Source organism: Limanda limanda, chromosome 6 (assembly GCF_963576545.1).
Source record: "Limanda limanda chromosome 6, fLimLim1.1, whole genome shotgun sequence".
In the NCBI taxonomy this organism is placed as follows: domain Eukaryota; kingdom Metazoa; phylum Chordata; class Actinopteri; order Pleuronectiformes; family Pleuronectidae; genus Limanda; species Limanda limanda.
Window position 1 is genome coordinate 1,024,088 of NC_083641.1, and position 15,805 is coordinate 1,039,892.

At 40.3% G+C, this 15,805-nt stretch overlaps 1 protein-coding gene across 2 annotated transcripts in view; it reads right to left on the minus strand.

Moving 5' to 3' along the window:
* Window positions 1–298: 298 nt before the first annotated feature.
* Window positions 299–15,805, minus strand: part of LOC133003300 (unconventional myosin-Ic-like) — a 56,496-nt gene continuing 40,989 nt past the window's right edge. For both annotated transcript variants that reach the window (XM_061072985.1, XM_061072986.1), the window contains 26 exons: window positions 15,594–15,692; window positions 14,833–14,943; window positions 13,733–13,804; window positions 13,420–13,539; window positions 12,832–12,905; window positions 12,304–12,409; window positions 11,210–11,290; window positions 10,461–10,552; window positions 10,183–10,277; window positions 9,241–9,287; window positions 8,990–9,070; window positions 8,360–8,465; window positions 7,188–7,305; window positions 6,770–6,883; window positions 6,492–6,568; window positions 6,329–6,397; window positions 6,098–6,182; window positions 5,772–5,931; window positions 5,427–5,510; window positions 5,231–5,324; window positions 5,087–5,142; window positions 4,862–4,997; window positions 4,685–4,755; window positions 4,462–4,559; window positions 4,117–4,216; window positions 299–3,073 (listed from right to left, as the gene is read on the minus strand). In XM_061072985.1, coding sequence (XP_060928968.1) covers window positions 3,047–3,073; window positions 4,117–4,216; window positions 4,462–4,559; window positions 4,685–4,755; window positions 4,862–4,997; window positions 5,087–5,142; window positions 5,231–5,324; window positions 5,427–5,510; window positions 5,772–5,931; window positions 6,098–6,182; window positions 6,329–6,397; window positions 6,492–6,568; window positions 6,770–6,883; window positions 7,188–7,305; window positions 8,360–8,465; window positions 8,990–9,070; window positions 9,241–9,287; window positions 10,183–10,277; window positions 10,461–10,552; window positions 11,210–11,290; window positions 12,304–12,409; window positions 12,832–12,905; window positions 13,420–13,539; window positions 13,733–13,804; window positions 14,833–14,943; window positions 15,594–15,692 — 2,373 coding nt within the window. In that variant the 3' untranslated portion in view covers window positions 299–3,046. The remainder of the gene's footprint in view (window positions 3,074–4,116; window positions 4,217–4,461; window positions 4,560–4,684; window positions 4,756–4,861; window positions 4,998–5,086; window positions 5,143–5,230; window positions 5,325–5,426; window positions 5,511–5,771; window positions 5,932–6,097; window positions 6,183–6,328; window positions 6,398–6,491; window positions 6,569–6,769; window positions 6,884–7,187; window positions 7,306–8,359; window positions 8,466–8,989; window positions 9,071–9,240; window positions 9,288–10,182; window positions 10,278–10,460; window positions 10,553–11,209; window positions 11,291–12,303; window positions 12,410–12,831; window positions 12,906–13,419; window positions 13,540–13,732; window positions 13,805–14,832; window positions 14,944–15,593; window positions 15,693–15,805) is intronic.

Here is a 15,805-nt window from a genome sequence, read left to right on the forward strand (position 1 = left end):
TGTCTCCTAATCCATCAGTGGATGGTATCATTGTAGCCACCTTTCAAACTTTCTTGCTTTCTCTTTTGCTGTTAGATGACGATAAGTTGGTGTCACTATCTTCTTAATTATAAGTAATTCAAGTTCTGAGGTTCCTACACTCAAGAGCTTTAAAAATATTCTTATAATTAGATTGAAATTATACATTTATCTGAGCATGTGTAAAGAAATCTTGTCCCTACTAACTTAACTAGCAAACAACACTGAGACCCACACATAGGCCAAAAAAAGCAATAAAGAGCCAACAGCCATTCATCAGTTTGTATTTACTTCTGAAATTTATTTTTTCAATCTGTAGTATCTTATTTTTAGTGTGCTGTAATTATACATTGGTTTGGTGCATACAGTAAGTCAGGACTGATAATAGGAGTGCAACTGTAAATCAACAGACAAACTTTGGGTTTGGTTTGAATAAAGCTTATACACACAGAGAAAGCAACCTGCAGGGGCTGCTGGGAAACTTTTAGAAAGAGCCGGACGGCCGTCTCCAGCAGACGACTCAACTCTGTCCAGGAGGTATATTTCTTTTATTTCCACAAACATCTGTCGTATTGCTATCCCACAAGGCACGTGAACATGTCAACAAAACAATACTAAAAGCTTCTTCTCTCCAAATGTTTCACATCATCAAACCTTGCTCGGCTTGAATCTCTCATTTATGAAACAGAACACAAACTGTACAAACCCTCCTGAAATACAAAATAAAACACAACATCCATAATATTATCATATGAATCATACACAGAATCAGTATAAATCAACAGGGTCTTTGGCTAGTATAGGTTAAGTGCGGTAGCACAGTCCTGCCTCTGCATATTGCACTTGCCTCGCCACCCAGAAGCCGCGCCAAGAAAAAGTTCTGTCGACAAACGAGGTCGGGAAATAAAGAAACGTTTTAGAACTCCTCTAAAAGAACCACTTCTTCACCGTCAGTCTTTGGTCTCACCAGTAGGTCTGAGGAAGGGGCCAAGGGTCAGAGTCAGGTTTGGACAAAGACATATCGATAGTAGAACTGGTCTGTTAGAGGCTCTTAACTTCATATCATGTTTTCTTATGTTGTTGATAAAAAATATTCCACTGTTGTCATGTGTTGCATTTAATTTAATAAAAAATGTTGTGATGTTTTGCCCTAAATGGGTCAAAGTTCTGTGAAAACTATTTCCACGTCTTTGTGCCCAATATGAATCTACAGCCAGGAGATGTTTAGCTGGTGTTAGCATAAAGGCTAGAAATGGGGAAACAGTGAATAAACTTTCCTTAACAGCACTTATTCTCATTAATTGATATCTTCTAATTAAACATTATGTTTTTTTTGTCATATAAAAGAAACAAAATTTATTATATATTTATTTAGTGTGTATTAAAACCAAAACTTAGGTGTCTTTTTTAACCTTTGGACAAAGCCAAACAAGTAATTTTTCTCAAAGCTAAGCTAGCGCCCAGTTCCTAAACTAGCTCCTAACTCCTAGGATAGCTCCTAGCTCTGAAGCTATCTCATAATGCTGAGGCAAGCTAGCATCTCCCACCTGGGTCTTTATACTTGCAAAGACATGCGAGTGGTAACAATCTACTGGAAAAATCTCAAAAAGAAAATCAACAAGTGTATTAACCAGAATGTTAAATAATTCCTTTTAAAAAGTTCACATTTAGAGATGTCAAATATTTACGCACACAGCTGTTGGCAGCTTTAAACTAAAAAAAATATATAATTTTTGGTCTTTGCTAGCATTTTTTGCTAATTCTAGATTTAATGACTTCAAATCGAACTTTAGTCTCACGTTATGGGTCTCAACACGCTTTCATTGGCAAACAATTGTGAATTGTGTCATTTAAGTGGATGCCAAAAGGCATCCACTTAAATGACAAAAGAAATGATGGCCTTTGGTGAAATTTAATAACTTTGGTCAGAGCCTAGTCAGAGGTAACCAAGACAACAGTCGTCATAGAGCCGCGGAAGCTGAGAACAGGTTGGTCAGGTCAGTTCAGGTCCAGACACACAAAGGAGGAACCTATAGGAATTGATGATGGGGGGCTCTGAACAAGGTACAGCCATCAGTCAGACGAATTTCTCTCCACCCCCAGCTCCACTCACTCTTGCGTTGAGTGTCAGTCTTTCCATTAATGTTCAGCTCTTGAGCGAACTCATTAGGAGTACATTAGTCAAGGAGAAAGGTACGAGGACCTGGTGATGAGGCAAAAACCACAGCTGCATTCTTTCTTCTCACATTCCACTCACACTTCTTCACTTGCTTTGTTTGTTTCTGCAGCGTTGTCACTGCAACTTTCATTATTTCCTGTACTGAATCGTTCAGCTTCCTACCTTACAAATACAGATGTGTAAAGCCTATTCAGTAGTATATCTAGCTATTGGTTTTGATTGAGTCTGACACTACCGGCCCTTTTTTTTTTTTTGGTGTCACCATTTGATTGAAATCCTCCTTGTCCCGGAGCTCTCCACAGATTTCCTACACACTTTCAGCTTTGCTCTACACACCTTCATGCCTCAATAAGTAAAGAAAAAAAGAAGGGTCAGCGAGACGATCAAGTCTTCTAGTCAAGCAGGAAAGTAACAGGAAAAAACACAAAAACAGAGCAACAAGCAACATCCAACCCTGATTTTCACCGACAACAATCGACCTCACATCGTTGTCTCAAATTCTGACTCTTCCCTCATCGTTCTCTTGGTCTTGTTCCCAAATAAATGACAATCAACACAAATGGTGCAAGAAAAATGCACCAAAATATTTGTTATTCCTTGGCCTCATATATAAAATCAGAATATTCAAACAGCAACAGTATTAATCCCAAAAATATAATATATAAACATAAATATATCAATTAGTTTTGCTTGATTTTTTTTTCTTTTATAATTGGAAGCATATGCCACCTTTGCAGAGAGAGCTGGCATTGGATTGGCTTATGCAGAGCGGGGTCTGCAGTCGTGTGATTGGAGTATGGTATGGAGGTGAGTGCTTGTGTGCATGTGCATGTGTGCTCAGAGTGGCCATCATCTCGAGTTGAGTCTGGGAGCCGTCTGGAAGAGATTCAAAAGAGACAAATGTCATGTCAGAGGTCAACATAGTAACTTTAGTTTCAGGACAGATGTAAAAAGTCAGTCACTACCTAATAATGATAATATCAATAATAATAATAACTTCAGTAAGAATACGCATCCGGTCACATGTAACACTGATGTCTCGACTGATGAGGTCGTGGAGTAAGTTGCTGTTATTTTCTGGTCAACAAAACTGTCAAAAGATATAAAAGCTACATTAACTAAATCTTAATACATCTAGGTCCAGTGCAATGAGCTGTAATCACAGAATAAAACCCTTGAATATATATTTTTAGAGGGCAATGTGTCCGACACCGATCAAGATTTAGCAACTGTCCAATCTGATCACACCACACCCAAACAGTCATGATGAAGCAGAGGAGCTGAATCTTCAGAAGAGAACAATGACATGCATGACCTGAAAGACTGAGAAGTTTCACAGATACATAGGAGCTGAACTTTTGATTGTTAAACTTAATAATAAGAAGGGAAAAAACTCAGTAAGAGCCAATCGGTTGATATGTAGCATGTGAATAGCTAATTAGATCGGATTAGAGCAGATAAAATATCTTTTAGATTGTATCACCGAACGGGATGCACAAAACTTATTTTCCTAACAAAGAAATTTAAAAAATGTTTGTAATGATTCTTTCAAGAGCTTGAACTTAATCATTGTTCGGTAAAGAATATTTTATGTTCTAAAAATATATTTCACATCTAATTTTATCTGGGGCTTTGACAAGTATTATTGGTTAACATGTTACCATGTCAGTTTAATTTCCTGACGGAAACTCTATGTTGACTAGCTAGTTGCTAACTTTGCCTGTCTGCTGTTTGGTACTAGGGAGGTGGTGAACATTGTGTTTTTTTTTAACAAGCAGAGTCTGCAGGCACTGAAACCAAAACACTGAGCTAGAAAAGGTGAAAAAGCTCTGTAGAACCGAGGGCAACTGAAGTCAGTTGATCTACCTTTATAATCTGTCTGAATTAACCTGAGGATGATGATGATTAAACCCACTCACCACAGACAGGTGTCCATTCTTGGCCTTGGCAACCAGTAGTTCTGATCCAGGTGTGAAGTCTATGATCCCTTCTTTCCCCTGAGCCAATGTAAACTTTATACTGGAGAAGAAACAGAAGAACAGTTAAGACGTTAACTGGTGTCTCTGCTTTTAACCACTTCCTTCAGACTACAGTGTGTAAGAGTAAATATGTATCTCTAAGGAATATTAGACTGCGGCAGTGATTAGCATTCTGTGGGAGAACAGAGAAAAAAAAGGTTAAAGCTCTTTTTTAAGAATTTTGTGGTAAGGTAACACGTCATCCATTTATAAAGTGGATCCCCATGGTTGTGCTCTGCCTCTCACCTGCCCTGGTTGATGTTGATGCTGTGGATTTTGTCGGAACAGATTGCGATCTTGGTCAAGGTCTCAATTACATGGTCACTCTGCAGAACTACGTCTCCCTGGAAAGAAGACCATAAAACAGATCAACAGTGAAAAAACACGCATTCATACAGGCTAAGATCTGCTGAGGCTCTGTAGCCGTGGTGTTCATTTTTTAAAATTTATGAGACATCCTTGGCTTCACCTTCTGTTTGTTGTCGTCACTGGGCACGTGCAGAACAAACAAGCCGTCGCTGAGGGAGCTGACTGAGATCCCTGCAGAGGAAGGACAGTTTAAAGCTCTAATGAGCTCAACACCATCCACATCCATAAAAAAACATCCCCTTTAACAAATGATGACTCTGTCTAATTGACCTCTGACCTTTCAGATCTCCGTAGTCGATGCGCTGTTTGAGTTTGGTTTCCTCTACGATAACGGCGCTGCTGCTGGTGAGGAGCAGCTGGCGGGGTCGAGCTTTGTAGCCTTTCCTGTCGTACTTGGTGACTGGCACGGCGTACTGGGAACAGGAGTCAAAACACTGATGATGAAGAAAAGTCACAGACGGTTTATAAGCTGCTGTTTGTTTGACAACATTTCTCTACAGACCTTCATCTTGTCAGTGCCCAGAGCCTGCAGCACCTTGGGGTTGAGGTCCTCTCCATCTGAACCAAAGGAAACATGCTGTTACAATCAGTTTCTTGGTGCAAGCTATTAAGTCTGTGAGAATTCTCAAAAACATCTGAATCTTACTGAGTCTTGTGCTGACAAACAGTTTGGGCACACTCTGTGGGTAGTTGTCCTTTTTGTCCTTGAAGATCTCGCTGGCGATCATCTTCTGCTCCAGCTATTCACACAGAGTTGATGTCAGTGATGGAAATGAAGGAAGCAGCAAACAGATATCAGATCACACAGAGCGGGACATGACTGGTGATTGGGCAATAGTAACCTGGTGTTTCCACTCAGGACTGATCTTCTTGCAGTAGCTCCACACCATGTTCTGCATGCTCAGCTTACGCAAATGCTCTGATGCCTAAAGACAAGGACGGACAGAGGGTAGTGCTGTATGTGATTGGCATAATAATGGAGAGACGCCTAGGATCATATTTTTTCCATTCATACAGACTATTCTAATTTTTCTAATTTAATCAGAATATAGGAGGAAATCATGTTTTTTTTAAAAATATTTTGCACACAATAGATTTCCTCATTGAAAGGGTCCTTGATCAAATCCTAATCTGAGTTTCTGGTTCACATATTTTTTCTCCACCACCCATATCTTGTATTGCTGTACCTCGGTGAGAGCAGCTGGAGGTGTCGGCCAGCTCTTGTCCAGGACATTCTTGGGCAGGTTCCTGTGCAGTTTCATGAGGAACGAGTAGCGAACATAATCCAGGAAATACTCGTTCTCTGGACAGCGATCCTTGTGGCGGTAGATGAAGCCCTTGATGAACCTGAGGGAGAGATGAGAAACAATATAAATATATTCTTTAAAAAAAAGACACACGCACACAATCTAGACTACACATGGACTGATGCATCTAGTGAATGAATCCATTTGCTTGCTGTTGAAAGTGTACTTATCACACAGTGCATCAGATTTTCCTGTATGGTCTGTACCTGCGGATAGTATCAGCAGCCTGACGCCTGCGCTTGGCCCTCCTCCTGGCCAGGATCCCCCTCCACCATGCCTGAATGGCAATAGCTGCAATACACATTGAAAACATGTCAGCTCCCAAACAAATACTATGACTTCATCTTTGACATTGAGTAGTTGTTAAATAACCTGTAAAGGAAAGCAAATGCAGCTTGATCTCAGTGAAGATAAGATTAAGTGGTAGTTTTCTTCACCTGCGGTTCGGAGCTTTTGGTATTTGGACCTCTGACTGTAGCCTCTCCATCCTGCCTGTAGCTTGGTGGCTGTGAGGAGACAGGGAGCGACGGGAGGAACAGTTAAAATCTCTCATACAAGAGCTGTTAGGCAGACAGCCATGTCATGACTCACTGGCCTTACCAATACTGTGTTTCCTGGTCTCTAGGGCCTCCTCGGTGGAAAACAAGGTCTTTGGGAAACGGATGAAGATTTTGGATCTGAAAAAAAGAAAACATATGAATTTAATTGCGTTTGAAAAACATCGATTTCTTTCAAGATTTTAAGGAGAAAAATTTTTTTTGTTGCTATTTAACTAATATGAATATCTTTATCTGTGTATGTGTGTGTGTGTGTGTGTGTGTGTGTGTGTGTGTGTGTGTGTGTGTGTGTTTGTGTTTGAGTGTGTGTGTGTGACAGACCTGCCCAGTTTGTACTCCTCCGGCTTGTATCCCAGGTGTTTGACCAGTGTGGCCACTCCGTCGGCCTGCTTGCCCTGCCAGCTAGGCCACGTTTCTGGACACAGGGACTTATACCTTCACACACATATGAAACAGGACACAGTCAAAAGTTAAACTGGTTTAGGAATAAAGCCTAAAAGTCCCTTAAACATCACGTTATAACATGAAGTGGCAGGATGAGCTAGTTTAAAAGCCTGGGATTGGATCATTATCGTCCAATCTGATTATGGTTAAAGGTATTTTTTAAGAGCTGATATTTGTTGTCTACCAGAAGCAGATGAAAGTGTGGATATTAAGTTTTGAATGTTAGCTGTGGTAAAAATAAGTGCTGACATGTGATTGTGCCACACTAGTAGAAAAAGTGAAAGTGTCTGATCACCTCTGTAGGAAGACCTCGTAGCGGCGTCTGTAAGCGAAGCCGGCTCTCCTCACCCTCAGATTCTCCATCAGTCCCAGGTACTTGACCTGGTGACGGATCAGCACCTCATCAAATCGAACTGGGCACAGGGAGGAGAGGGAGAGCAGGGTCTGAGAGAAATGTAACATCTTGATGGACAAAATGAAGACAAAACCAGTAAATGCTAAACAGCAGGAGTAGGAGTGACAAGGGACAGAGAAACTGTGTGAAATGGACAAAAGGCCGACTGTGGAGAGAAACAAAGGCCGGGTCAATATACTGACGACCACACGGAGAGTCACACTGTGGCCTCTGATGCAGCTGAAAACAAACTGTTTGGGTTGGAATTAGTGAAAGCTCACGATTATCAGGAAAATATCAGCGGAATTTTCAGCTTGTTGAAGCTGCTAAGCTGCTTCTATTCTGTTTACAGGAACTTTTACATAAAACTGGCAACAAACCACTGTAAACCTTTGGTGTGTTTAATAATAAATATTATAATTTTAATCAGTTGAGACTTGATAACTACTCAATATTCAATTAAATTAAAAAATCGAATATTTCAGGATGCTGTTTTGGGCAATTTAAAAAAAAAAGAACAACATAAGAAATAAAAGAAAAAAGAAATAAGAAAATTCAGACAGAAAATATTCATCTTCTGGACTCCTGGACTAAATTTACAAGTTTGAATCAATAAAACATTTTTCAGAATGTCCAACATAAAAAAAAGTCAAACCATGGTTCAGTGCAAAATGCTAGAAAGCTCCATATTCTAATACATCTGTCCACAAAAAAAGCAATCTCCTCTCACAAAATGTCCAGTCTCTTTTACTGAGCAATATTATGGTTAGTGCTTAAAGTTTCCCCCCATTGTTAAATGTGAAAATAATAGAGTTCTAATAAAAGAGTCTTGAGAAACGTGAACAATCTCAATGCAAAAAAATTACAAGAACACACACAATGACTGAATGATGTTGAGCTGACCAGGATTTTGGTCTCCGAATTAAATTACAGTATTTATACAATTTATGTATTTAGCAACTTCATACCTAATAACCTCTTACCACAATATGTGGTACTGTAGGTGTCTATGCATTTCTTAATTCCTATTCTGCACCAGACTGAGCAAAAAAAACCAACACTAGACTTTGTACCTGCTTGCTTGGAGTCATTGGGCTTGATGCAGCGCACGTAAGACGGCTCCTTGGACATGAGGATCTCCATGAGTTTCGCCAGGCTTGCTTTGAACTGGGTGGCTGCCTTGAAGGGCAGACACAGACAGACAGAAGCTGGTTAGGAAGTGATGGAGAAGGAGGTAAGAGGGTTGCGAAGGACACAAGTCAGGAAGTGAGGGACTTGAAGGAGAGCAGAAACAGAAGAGGTGAGCCGTGGATGAATTTGATAGCCTACAGACAGAGCTGATGACCTAAGAAGAGCTACGTAAACAGAGGAGTGGCTGATGTGACTGTGACAGTCCAGTAGAGACTGAACACTGGGCCCAGTGTGGACGACTGGGACTCCTGTCTTACCAGGCTGTGACAGCACCCTGTTCCAACTGTGTGTGTGTCAGCGCGAGTGTGTATGTGAAGGGCATTTAGTGTCAGGGCATTCCTCAGTGAGTGGGAGACTGCAGAGAATCCCCGTCAGACCCCCCACTCAATACTGGAGAGGGAAACACACAACTGTTTGTTTATCTGTGGGAAAGACCGCTGGGACACATGCGTGTGACTCATAAGAGTGAAGAGCTCAGGACACACACACACACAAATAATAAGGTATCTCACTGTATCAGGACGTTTCTTGTCACTCAGCTCCTCCCTGTTGAAACACTGGTTCAGGATCTTGTTCTCTGACATACACATGACCTGTAGACGCACACAAAGGACATTTTAACCCTTAATCACAACTTTCCATCACCTGCATCACACTGTCAAAGTAAAATAACCTTTGCAGTTAACATGACCCAATGCTGCCTCCCATCATATCAACTCCCCTCATTAAGTTATCTTCCTGTTCATTCTAAACTCAGTCTCACCTCTTTTAAGTTCCTGAAGAGCAGGTCATTGTTCTTGTCCAAAAATCCTGAGGAAGAGAATATGAAATGTGACTTTCCATTCTTACGTCTACATCCATCACTGAATGCATTTAAACATTTTGGAATTTATTTTGTTCAGTTTAAACATTTTAAATGTGCAAAGCCCTTTCTGATATGGAACTAAAACTTTGATATGACTATTTAATGTAATTTCTCATCCAACATCCAACCAATCCAAAAGACATAAGGCCATACTGGCCCTGCAGCCACGCACCCTAAATCCACTTAAATAGCCTCTCAAGGTTATAATCCCTTGCACGGCTGATCTTCTTAACCCTATAACCACTTGACCTATAAGCCTGAACCTAACTGTCTTGATCAGGAACCTTAAGGTCAGAAGGTTATCCTGATCTCAAACTTCAAGTCTCTCTCACCTAAAAGTTGAACTAACAGCACTTCAGATACAGGAATACAAGTCAGCAATTGAAATGTGATTAACTGAAACCACAAACTTAGGCTACTCACTCTGAATCTAACCTGAGAGACTGAGCCTGAAAGTCAAAGATAGGATCTGATATATAGGAGATCTGGGGATTTCAACTGCCTAGTTGACTGGCGAGGCATGGGGATTCATCGAGATAACTTAATACTCCCTAACCCCTAACCATCACAACTATATGCCTTACCCTAACAATAACCTAGCCTTATCCTAACCTAAACCTAGAGCAAGTCTTAATCCTCAGCCCACTGAAAAAGTGAGGCCCGGCATTTCCTTCATTTTCCCAAAACGTTGTCACTCCGAGGTCAATGTACAAAATGGTCCTAACAAAGACACAGGTACAAGGACGCATGCCCACACGCACGCACAAACACAAACAAACAAACAAACAAACAAAACAAAAAAACACACACACACACAGACAGACACAGACAGACACACACCGTTGACGTTGTAGTTGACTTCTCCAGCGTAATGCAGCAGTCTGAATTCCTCACGGCCCATCAACTTCCGGGTCTTTGCATCAGCCAGCTTGTGACTGCAGAGAAACACACGCACACATCACAGATACATAAACAAACAGACCAGACACATGAGCAGTTGTTCACAGTCTGGTACCACGAGCAAACAGCTCAAGTACCGTGAGAAGAACCAGGATATTATGTGTGTTATTATGGGAGTTAAAGATGACAAGATTATCAAATCAATCGATCAGACTTACGTGACAAAGTGTGCATGTCCTCCCACAGTGTTCTCCAGCTTCTCTAGAAACGTGATGTCACTGGCATCCCCGGGCCTCAGGCACTCCTCATCCTGAGAGAGAGAACAGCAGTCAGTCACGATCTCTGTGACCAAATATCATTTACATTTGATACTAACTTATCGACCATTTCTTTCCTACAGCTCCTCTTATGCCCATGAGGTAAAATGAATCTAAGATGATTAGCTTAGTGTTAAGAATATGTCAGCAGGGGGGCACGGCTTGTATGGGTTTGTCCAAAGTTGATCAAATATGCCTATCAACACCTCTAAAGCACATCAATTAACACATTACATCTAATTTGATTATTCATCTCAACAGAAAAGTTTCATTTCATTAAGAACCTGGACAGTAAAACCTTAATTGCAGATAAACCGGGTTGGATGAACACAAAGCTTTCTAACTTTACTCTGCATCATAGACTGTTTGTATAAATCTGCACACAACATCCATTACACAAACAATAAAATGTGACATTATATTGTAGAACGGTTTGAGGAAGACTGAGTAATGACAAGGGATCGTTCTGAAGTAGCTCCAGAGCATCAACACAGGACAAGAAAACAGCCCATTCTAAACCATGTTTAGTAAGACACTTTCTTCTGTTAATACTTCAGTCAGTATTTGATAATTTGGTCAAACTTCACTTCAACAATGACTTTGATAAGTGAATTATTTTGTAGCAGAGACAGTGCATAGCGTCTCCTCACCAGAATGGAGATGATGCCTTTGAATTTCTCCTCCACCAGGTCACAGATGATCTTGTTGTTGAAGTATTGCACCGGCTCCCACTGAAAACACAAACCACTGTACACTATAGACATCATAAGAAAATGAATCCTGCTCTGGGTATCACTAGGACTTGTCTGGTGTAATTAGTTTATAATGACACAGTTTTCTAGCCTCTGCCAGCTACTTTTCCCAGTGCCAAAACTTTTATATAAAAACTAATTTCATCTGTTCTATAATATTTAACGACCGTAAAGTCAATCATCTGCAGAATTACAGGAATCCTGGCACACATATATGTGGCTCACCCACTTGTATGTTAACAGACACAAACACAAAGCTGCACAGGCTGAGGGAGAATGTTTGGTTATGTTCGGAGTAACTGCCACATAATTTCCAGAGAGGACCGACAGCGCGGCCCACAGTCCTGATGACCGATCATAATAGGCTCTTTGAGAGGTGAATCCAAGTTTCTCCCACAACCTGTTTGCTCTCTGACCAGTGCAATTATATTAGACAGAACACAAAAAGGCCCTTGTTCCCAAGAAGCAAAACAACCAAATAGAAATACAACAAATAGAAATGAATGACATGACAAAGAGAGGAGAAAAACAGAGCAGAAATTAAAATCTCCTTAAGAGGTATCATAGAGAAGAGTAGTTGGGGGAAACTATTTAAATTTTTGTAAAATTCCTCCAGGATCATACTAAAATATTCAACAAATATTGTTCATTCAGACTTAAATATTAAAAAATGTCAATTGTTAATAAATAAAAGACCATTAACAGGGTAAAATGATCAAATTCTCATAGGGGCAGCATCTTCAAAATATGTGCACTTACTGTGAATCAATTAAATTAAATGATCAGCTTCACTTTAGGAATAATACCTTTAAGCTTTTTCTCTCGTATAAATACCCTGTGATAAAACAATAAATCTAGGTACCAATGTAAAATAAATGAGTTTGAAGGAGCTTAAGATTGAGAAACAGAACTCAGGTTTTCACATAATTTCCTTTGAGGGGGTGAAGAGAGTGAGGAAAAACACAGTGAGGTGGAGAAGGAGGATGTCTCACCGTGATGCCTTCAGCCTCATACTCCTCCTGCTCCGACTTGAGTGTGAGCTCGATGAAGAGCTGCTGCAGTTTCTCGTTGCAGTAGTTGATGCAGAACTGCTCGAAGCTGGAGCGCATAACAAAAACATCTTAGCTTAAAGAAAAATTAACTAGACACAGGATCATTAATATGTTGGACGGATGCTTTTTTGTTACTTCTCATTGTTTTAGGACTGCATGACTTTGAGGGTCAAGTCTCTAGTGTTATCTTCAGATGAGATATCAACTGGTTTGTACCCCAAGTTCTCTAACACCATCAGAAATCACGTGTTCATGAAATCAGATCCTTCCTCCCAATTTTCAAATGTACTGTTGAGAATATCATGTCTCAAATTAGTCTTTCAACTATTTGCACCAGTAAAGACACACTATTACATCAATGACACATAGGAATCAGAGTGAGCTCTAATTAAGTTGTCAGTGTCCGTGCTGTATCAAAAATTACTTGGTATACAAACCTTTGCACTAAATCCTTAATTTAAACTGTACCTGTTGTGCTGGAAGACCTCAAAGCCGTAGATGTCCAGCAGACCAATGACAGAGTAATTCTTATAGGAGTCATCCTGTTAGAGAAACAGAACAGATCACATCCTTATTTATATGAAAAGTCTCACTGTATGTATGTAAATATGACACTTGAATATACATATCATCTGTCGAGGGCACGCTATTCAAAACACATGATGTATGAATAAAACTGAGACATAAAACAGGCCCTTTATATAAATTACATTTCACTGCATGCTTAACAGTCAAGGTTATCATTTTCCGATTTATTGAATTTATATATAAAATATTAGACTCACCCTGGCATGTACCAATATCACAGAAATTAAAAGTTGTTACTGTCACTGCTATATGATATAATTTTGTTCTGTTCACGTTGTGGAATTGTAAATGTCCACAAGGTGGAGCTGTGTTGTAACAAAATAAGCAGGAGACATTGTTATGCTCTGCCTGTTCTACATGTTAGCTCATGTTATGTCTGATCATACTTTGATAGTGTACAGTATGAATGATATGTGTGTGTGTGTGTGTGTGTGTGTGTGTGTGTGTGTGTGTGTGTGTTGTGTGTACCGCGTATGCCAGTGAGGCATTGATCTTGTTGACCAGCCAGGTGAAGGTGCGTCCATACACAGCCTTGGCCAAAGCATCCCGAGCTGATGATGCCTGCTCCAGGTTCAGTGGGCTCATCAGCTGATGAAGAAACAAACAGAGACAGAGTAGAGAAGTCAACCACTGACAATAACAGACTTACCCAGAGTTCAGCAGCAGCAGTTCAGACAAATTAAGATACAATTTCATCGCCACAGACATAACACAGAGAGGAGTGCTCTGTATACAAATAATTATCACACCCTGGCTCTACAATGTGTGTGTGCAAACCTACCTCCTCGCCCTTGGCAATTATCTTCTTGTTTGTGAGTGCCTCTGTGAGCACGGTCCCATTCACTCCTAACAACTGGAGAAACACAACAACATTAGAATACAACACAGCTCTACGAGTGACAAACAAATGATCTACATGCATGAAAACAGATGACGTCATGCCACTCAGCAGCAGGGACATGGTGGGTAGGATATCTGCTGACATTAGGTACAACTGAAAGACTGAAGCAAGAATGAATGGAGGCTTTTGACAAGGCAAAAAGTCACATGATTAACTACATATACATACAAAATATGTACATCTGTAGTTTTTACATGTAGTGCATAAAATGTATTCACCAGCATTTGTAGATATAAGTGGATATTATTATATGGTATTATAAAACTAAAGACTGGTTAATAAGAGATCTGGACACTGGAGAGGATTCCTTGTTCCATAAGAAGCTCATAGGATTATAACACAGTGTAACTGGAAAGAGGTGTTTAGATCATTTAAACATCTGCATCCATTACCTACTATTTTATTACATTCATCTTTATGCCATATTTTAAGAGGCCTGTTGGTGTTAACGTTCAGCCCACTATGCAAGTGGTAACTTGGTTATTATCAGATTTAAAAAGTTTGAATTTAAATGTGGAATTTTGCATCATCACATTGCATAACTAAAATCAGTAAAAACAGTTACCAAGCAGTAGATGGTGCATGATGACTAGTAGACTTGATAACTCAAATCCAAGTGTTGCAGAGGTTACAGTAGAATCCCACTGTAACATGTTATCGATGAAGGGAGACACGATGTAGCCCTATGTGATGGGGCTGTCAAAAAAGGTTTGGACCATGGACTCAGTTATTTCCCTGAAGAGATTAAGCTAAGGGTGCTATCTGAGTCTCCAGTTTTACTTTCATCAGTGTAGTAGGCTTCGTGTGAAGCACTTCATATCTACTCTGAAGTAGAATGTTTTTATATTCACAGTCAGTGCAGTTCCCAGGAGGGATCCTGAGAAATACAAACCCAGGCCTTTGTTGTTGTTTTTGATCCTATTCCCCTCGGTCAGTTAGTTGTGTTAGTGTTCATGAACATGTTTGCTGCAGCATCTTACCCTGGACAGGTACTTTATCTGTGTGTCAGAGGTGATGCAGGCATTGCCGTCCTCCGCGCCGTACTGCACATTTCCCACGTGGAGCACGCTGGCGATTATGTTCAATAACTCCTACAGGTAGAAAAACGCATAGGTCGATGGAATGGGGGTGAAAAAAATGGAATGAGAGGGTGGTGTTCAAGAGAGAATAATGTGGAGACAAATGCAAGAGAGATAGTCAGAAAGGGGAGGGAGAGAACAAAGGTGAAGAGATGAGAGGCTGCGGCACAATAAGAACTGTAAGGTTTTACTGTCATCATTACCTTTATGTGCGACTTGGAAGATAAACATAGCTTTGATTGTTCTTAGTTTGAGGAATTGAAAAGGATAGGACTATAGTAACGTGCTGACAGAAACAGAGACACACACAAACAGACACAGAGACACACACAAACAGACACAGAGACACACACACTCAAACACCCTCAGGCTCGTGGAGTTCGGTTCATAGTGAAAGCTGTCCATTAATACACATTGTGGGGGTTGAAATATTCTCTTGGGTAAACCTCAAGTTTTTACTTTGAAGAATTTAGGTAAAAGTGAATATAGGAAGTGAAAATTCAAGTCTTCAGATATTTAAGGGGAAAAGCATGGGGGCTTCCACCTGCTTCATCTACATCACGGAACAGACTGCTGCTAATATTTTCTGTGGTTTACACCTCCAATGTTACTTTGAGTGTCTGAAACTAACACGATATACACAGCTTGTACTTGGTCCTTACCTCCACATCGTCCTCGTTGAAGCCAATCACACTCAAGGCTTTCCTCACCACCTTCCAATCGCTGCGATCGTTGATGGAGCTCACTTTGGGACAGTTACCCTATGTAAACAAAAAACATGCACAAACAAAACACTAGTAAACAAGCTCTGGCGCTGTAAACATGGTCTTTATTTAACATGTGTCTTTAGCTAAAACAATAAGGAGGTTATGTG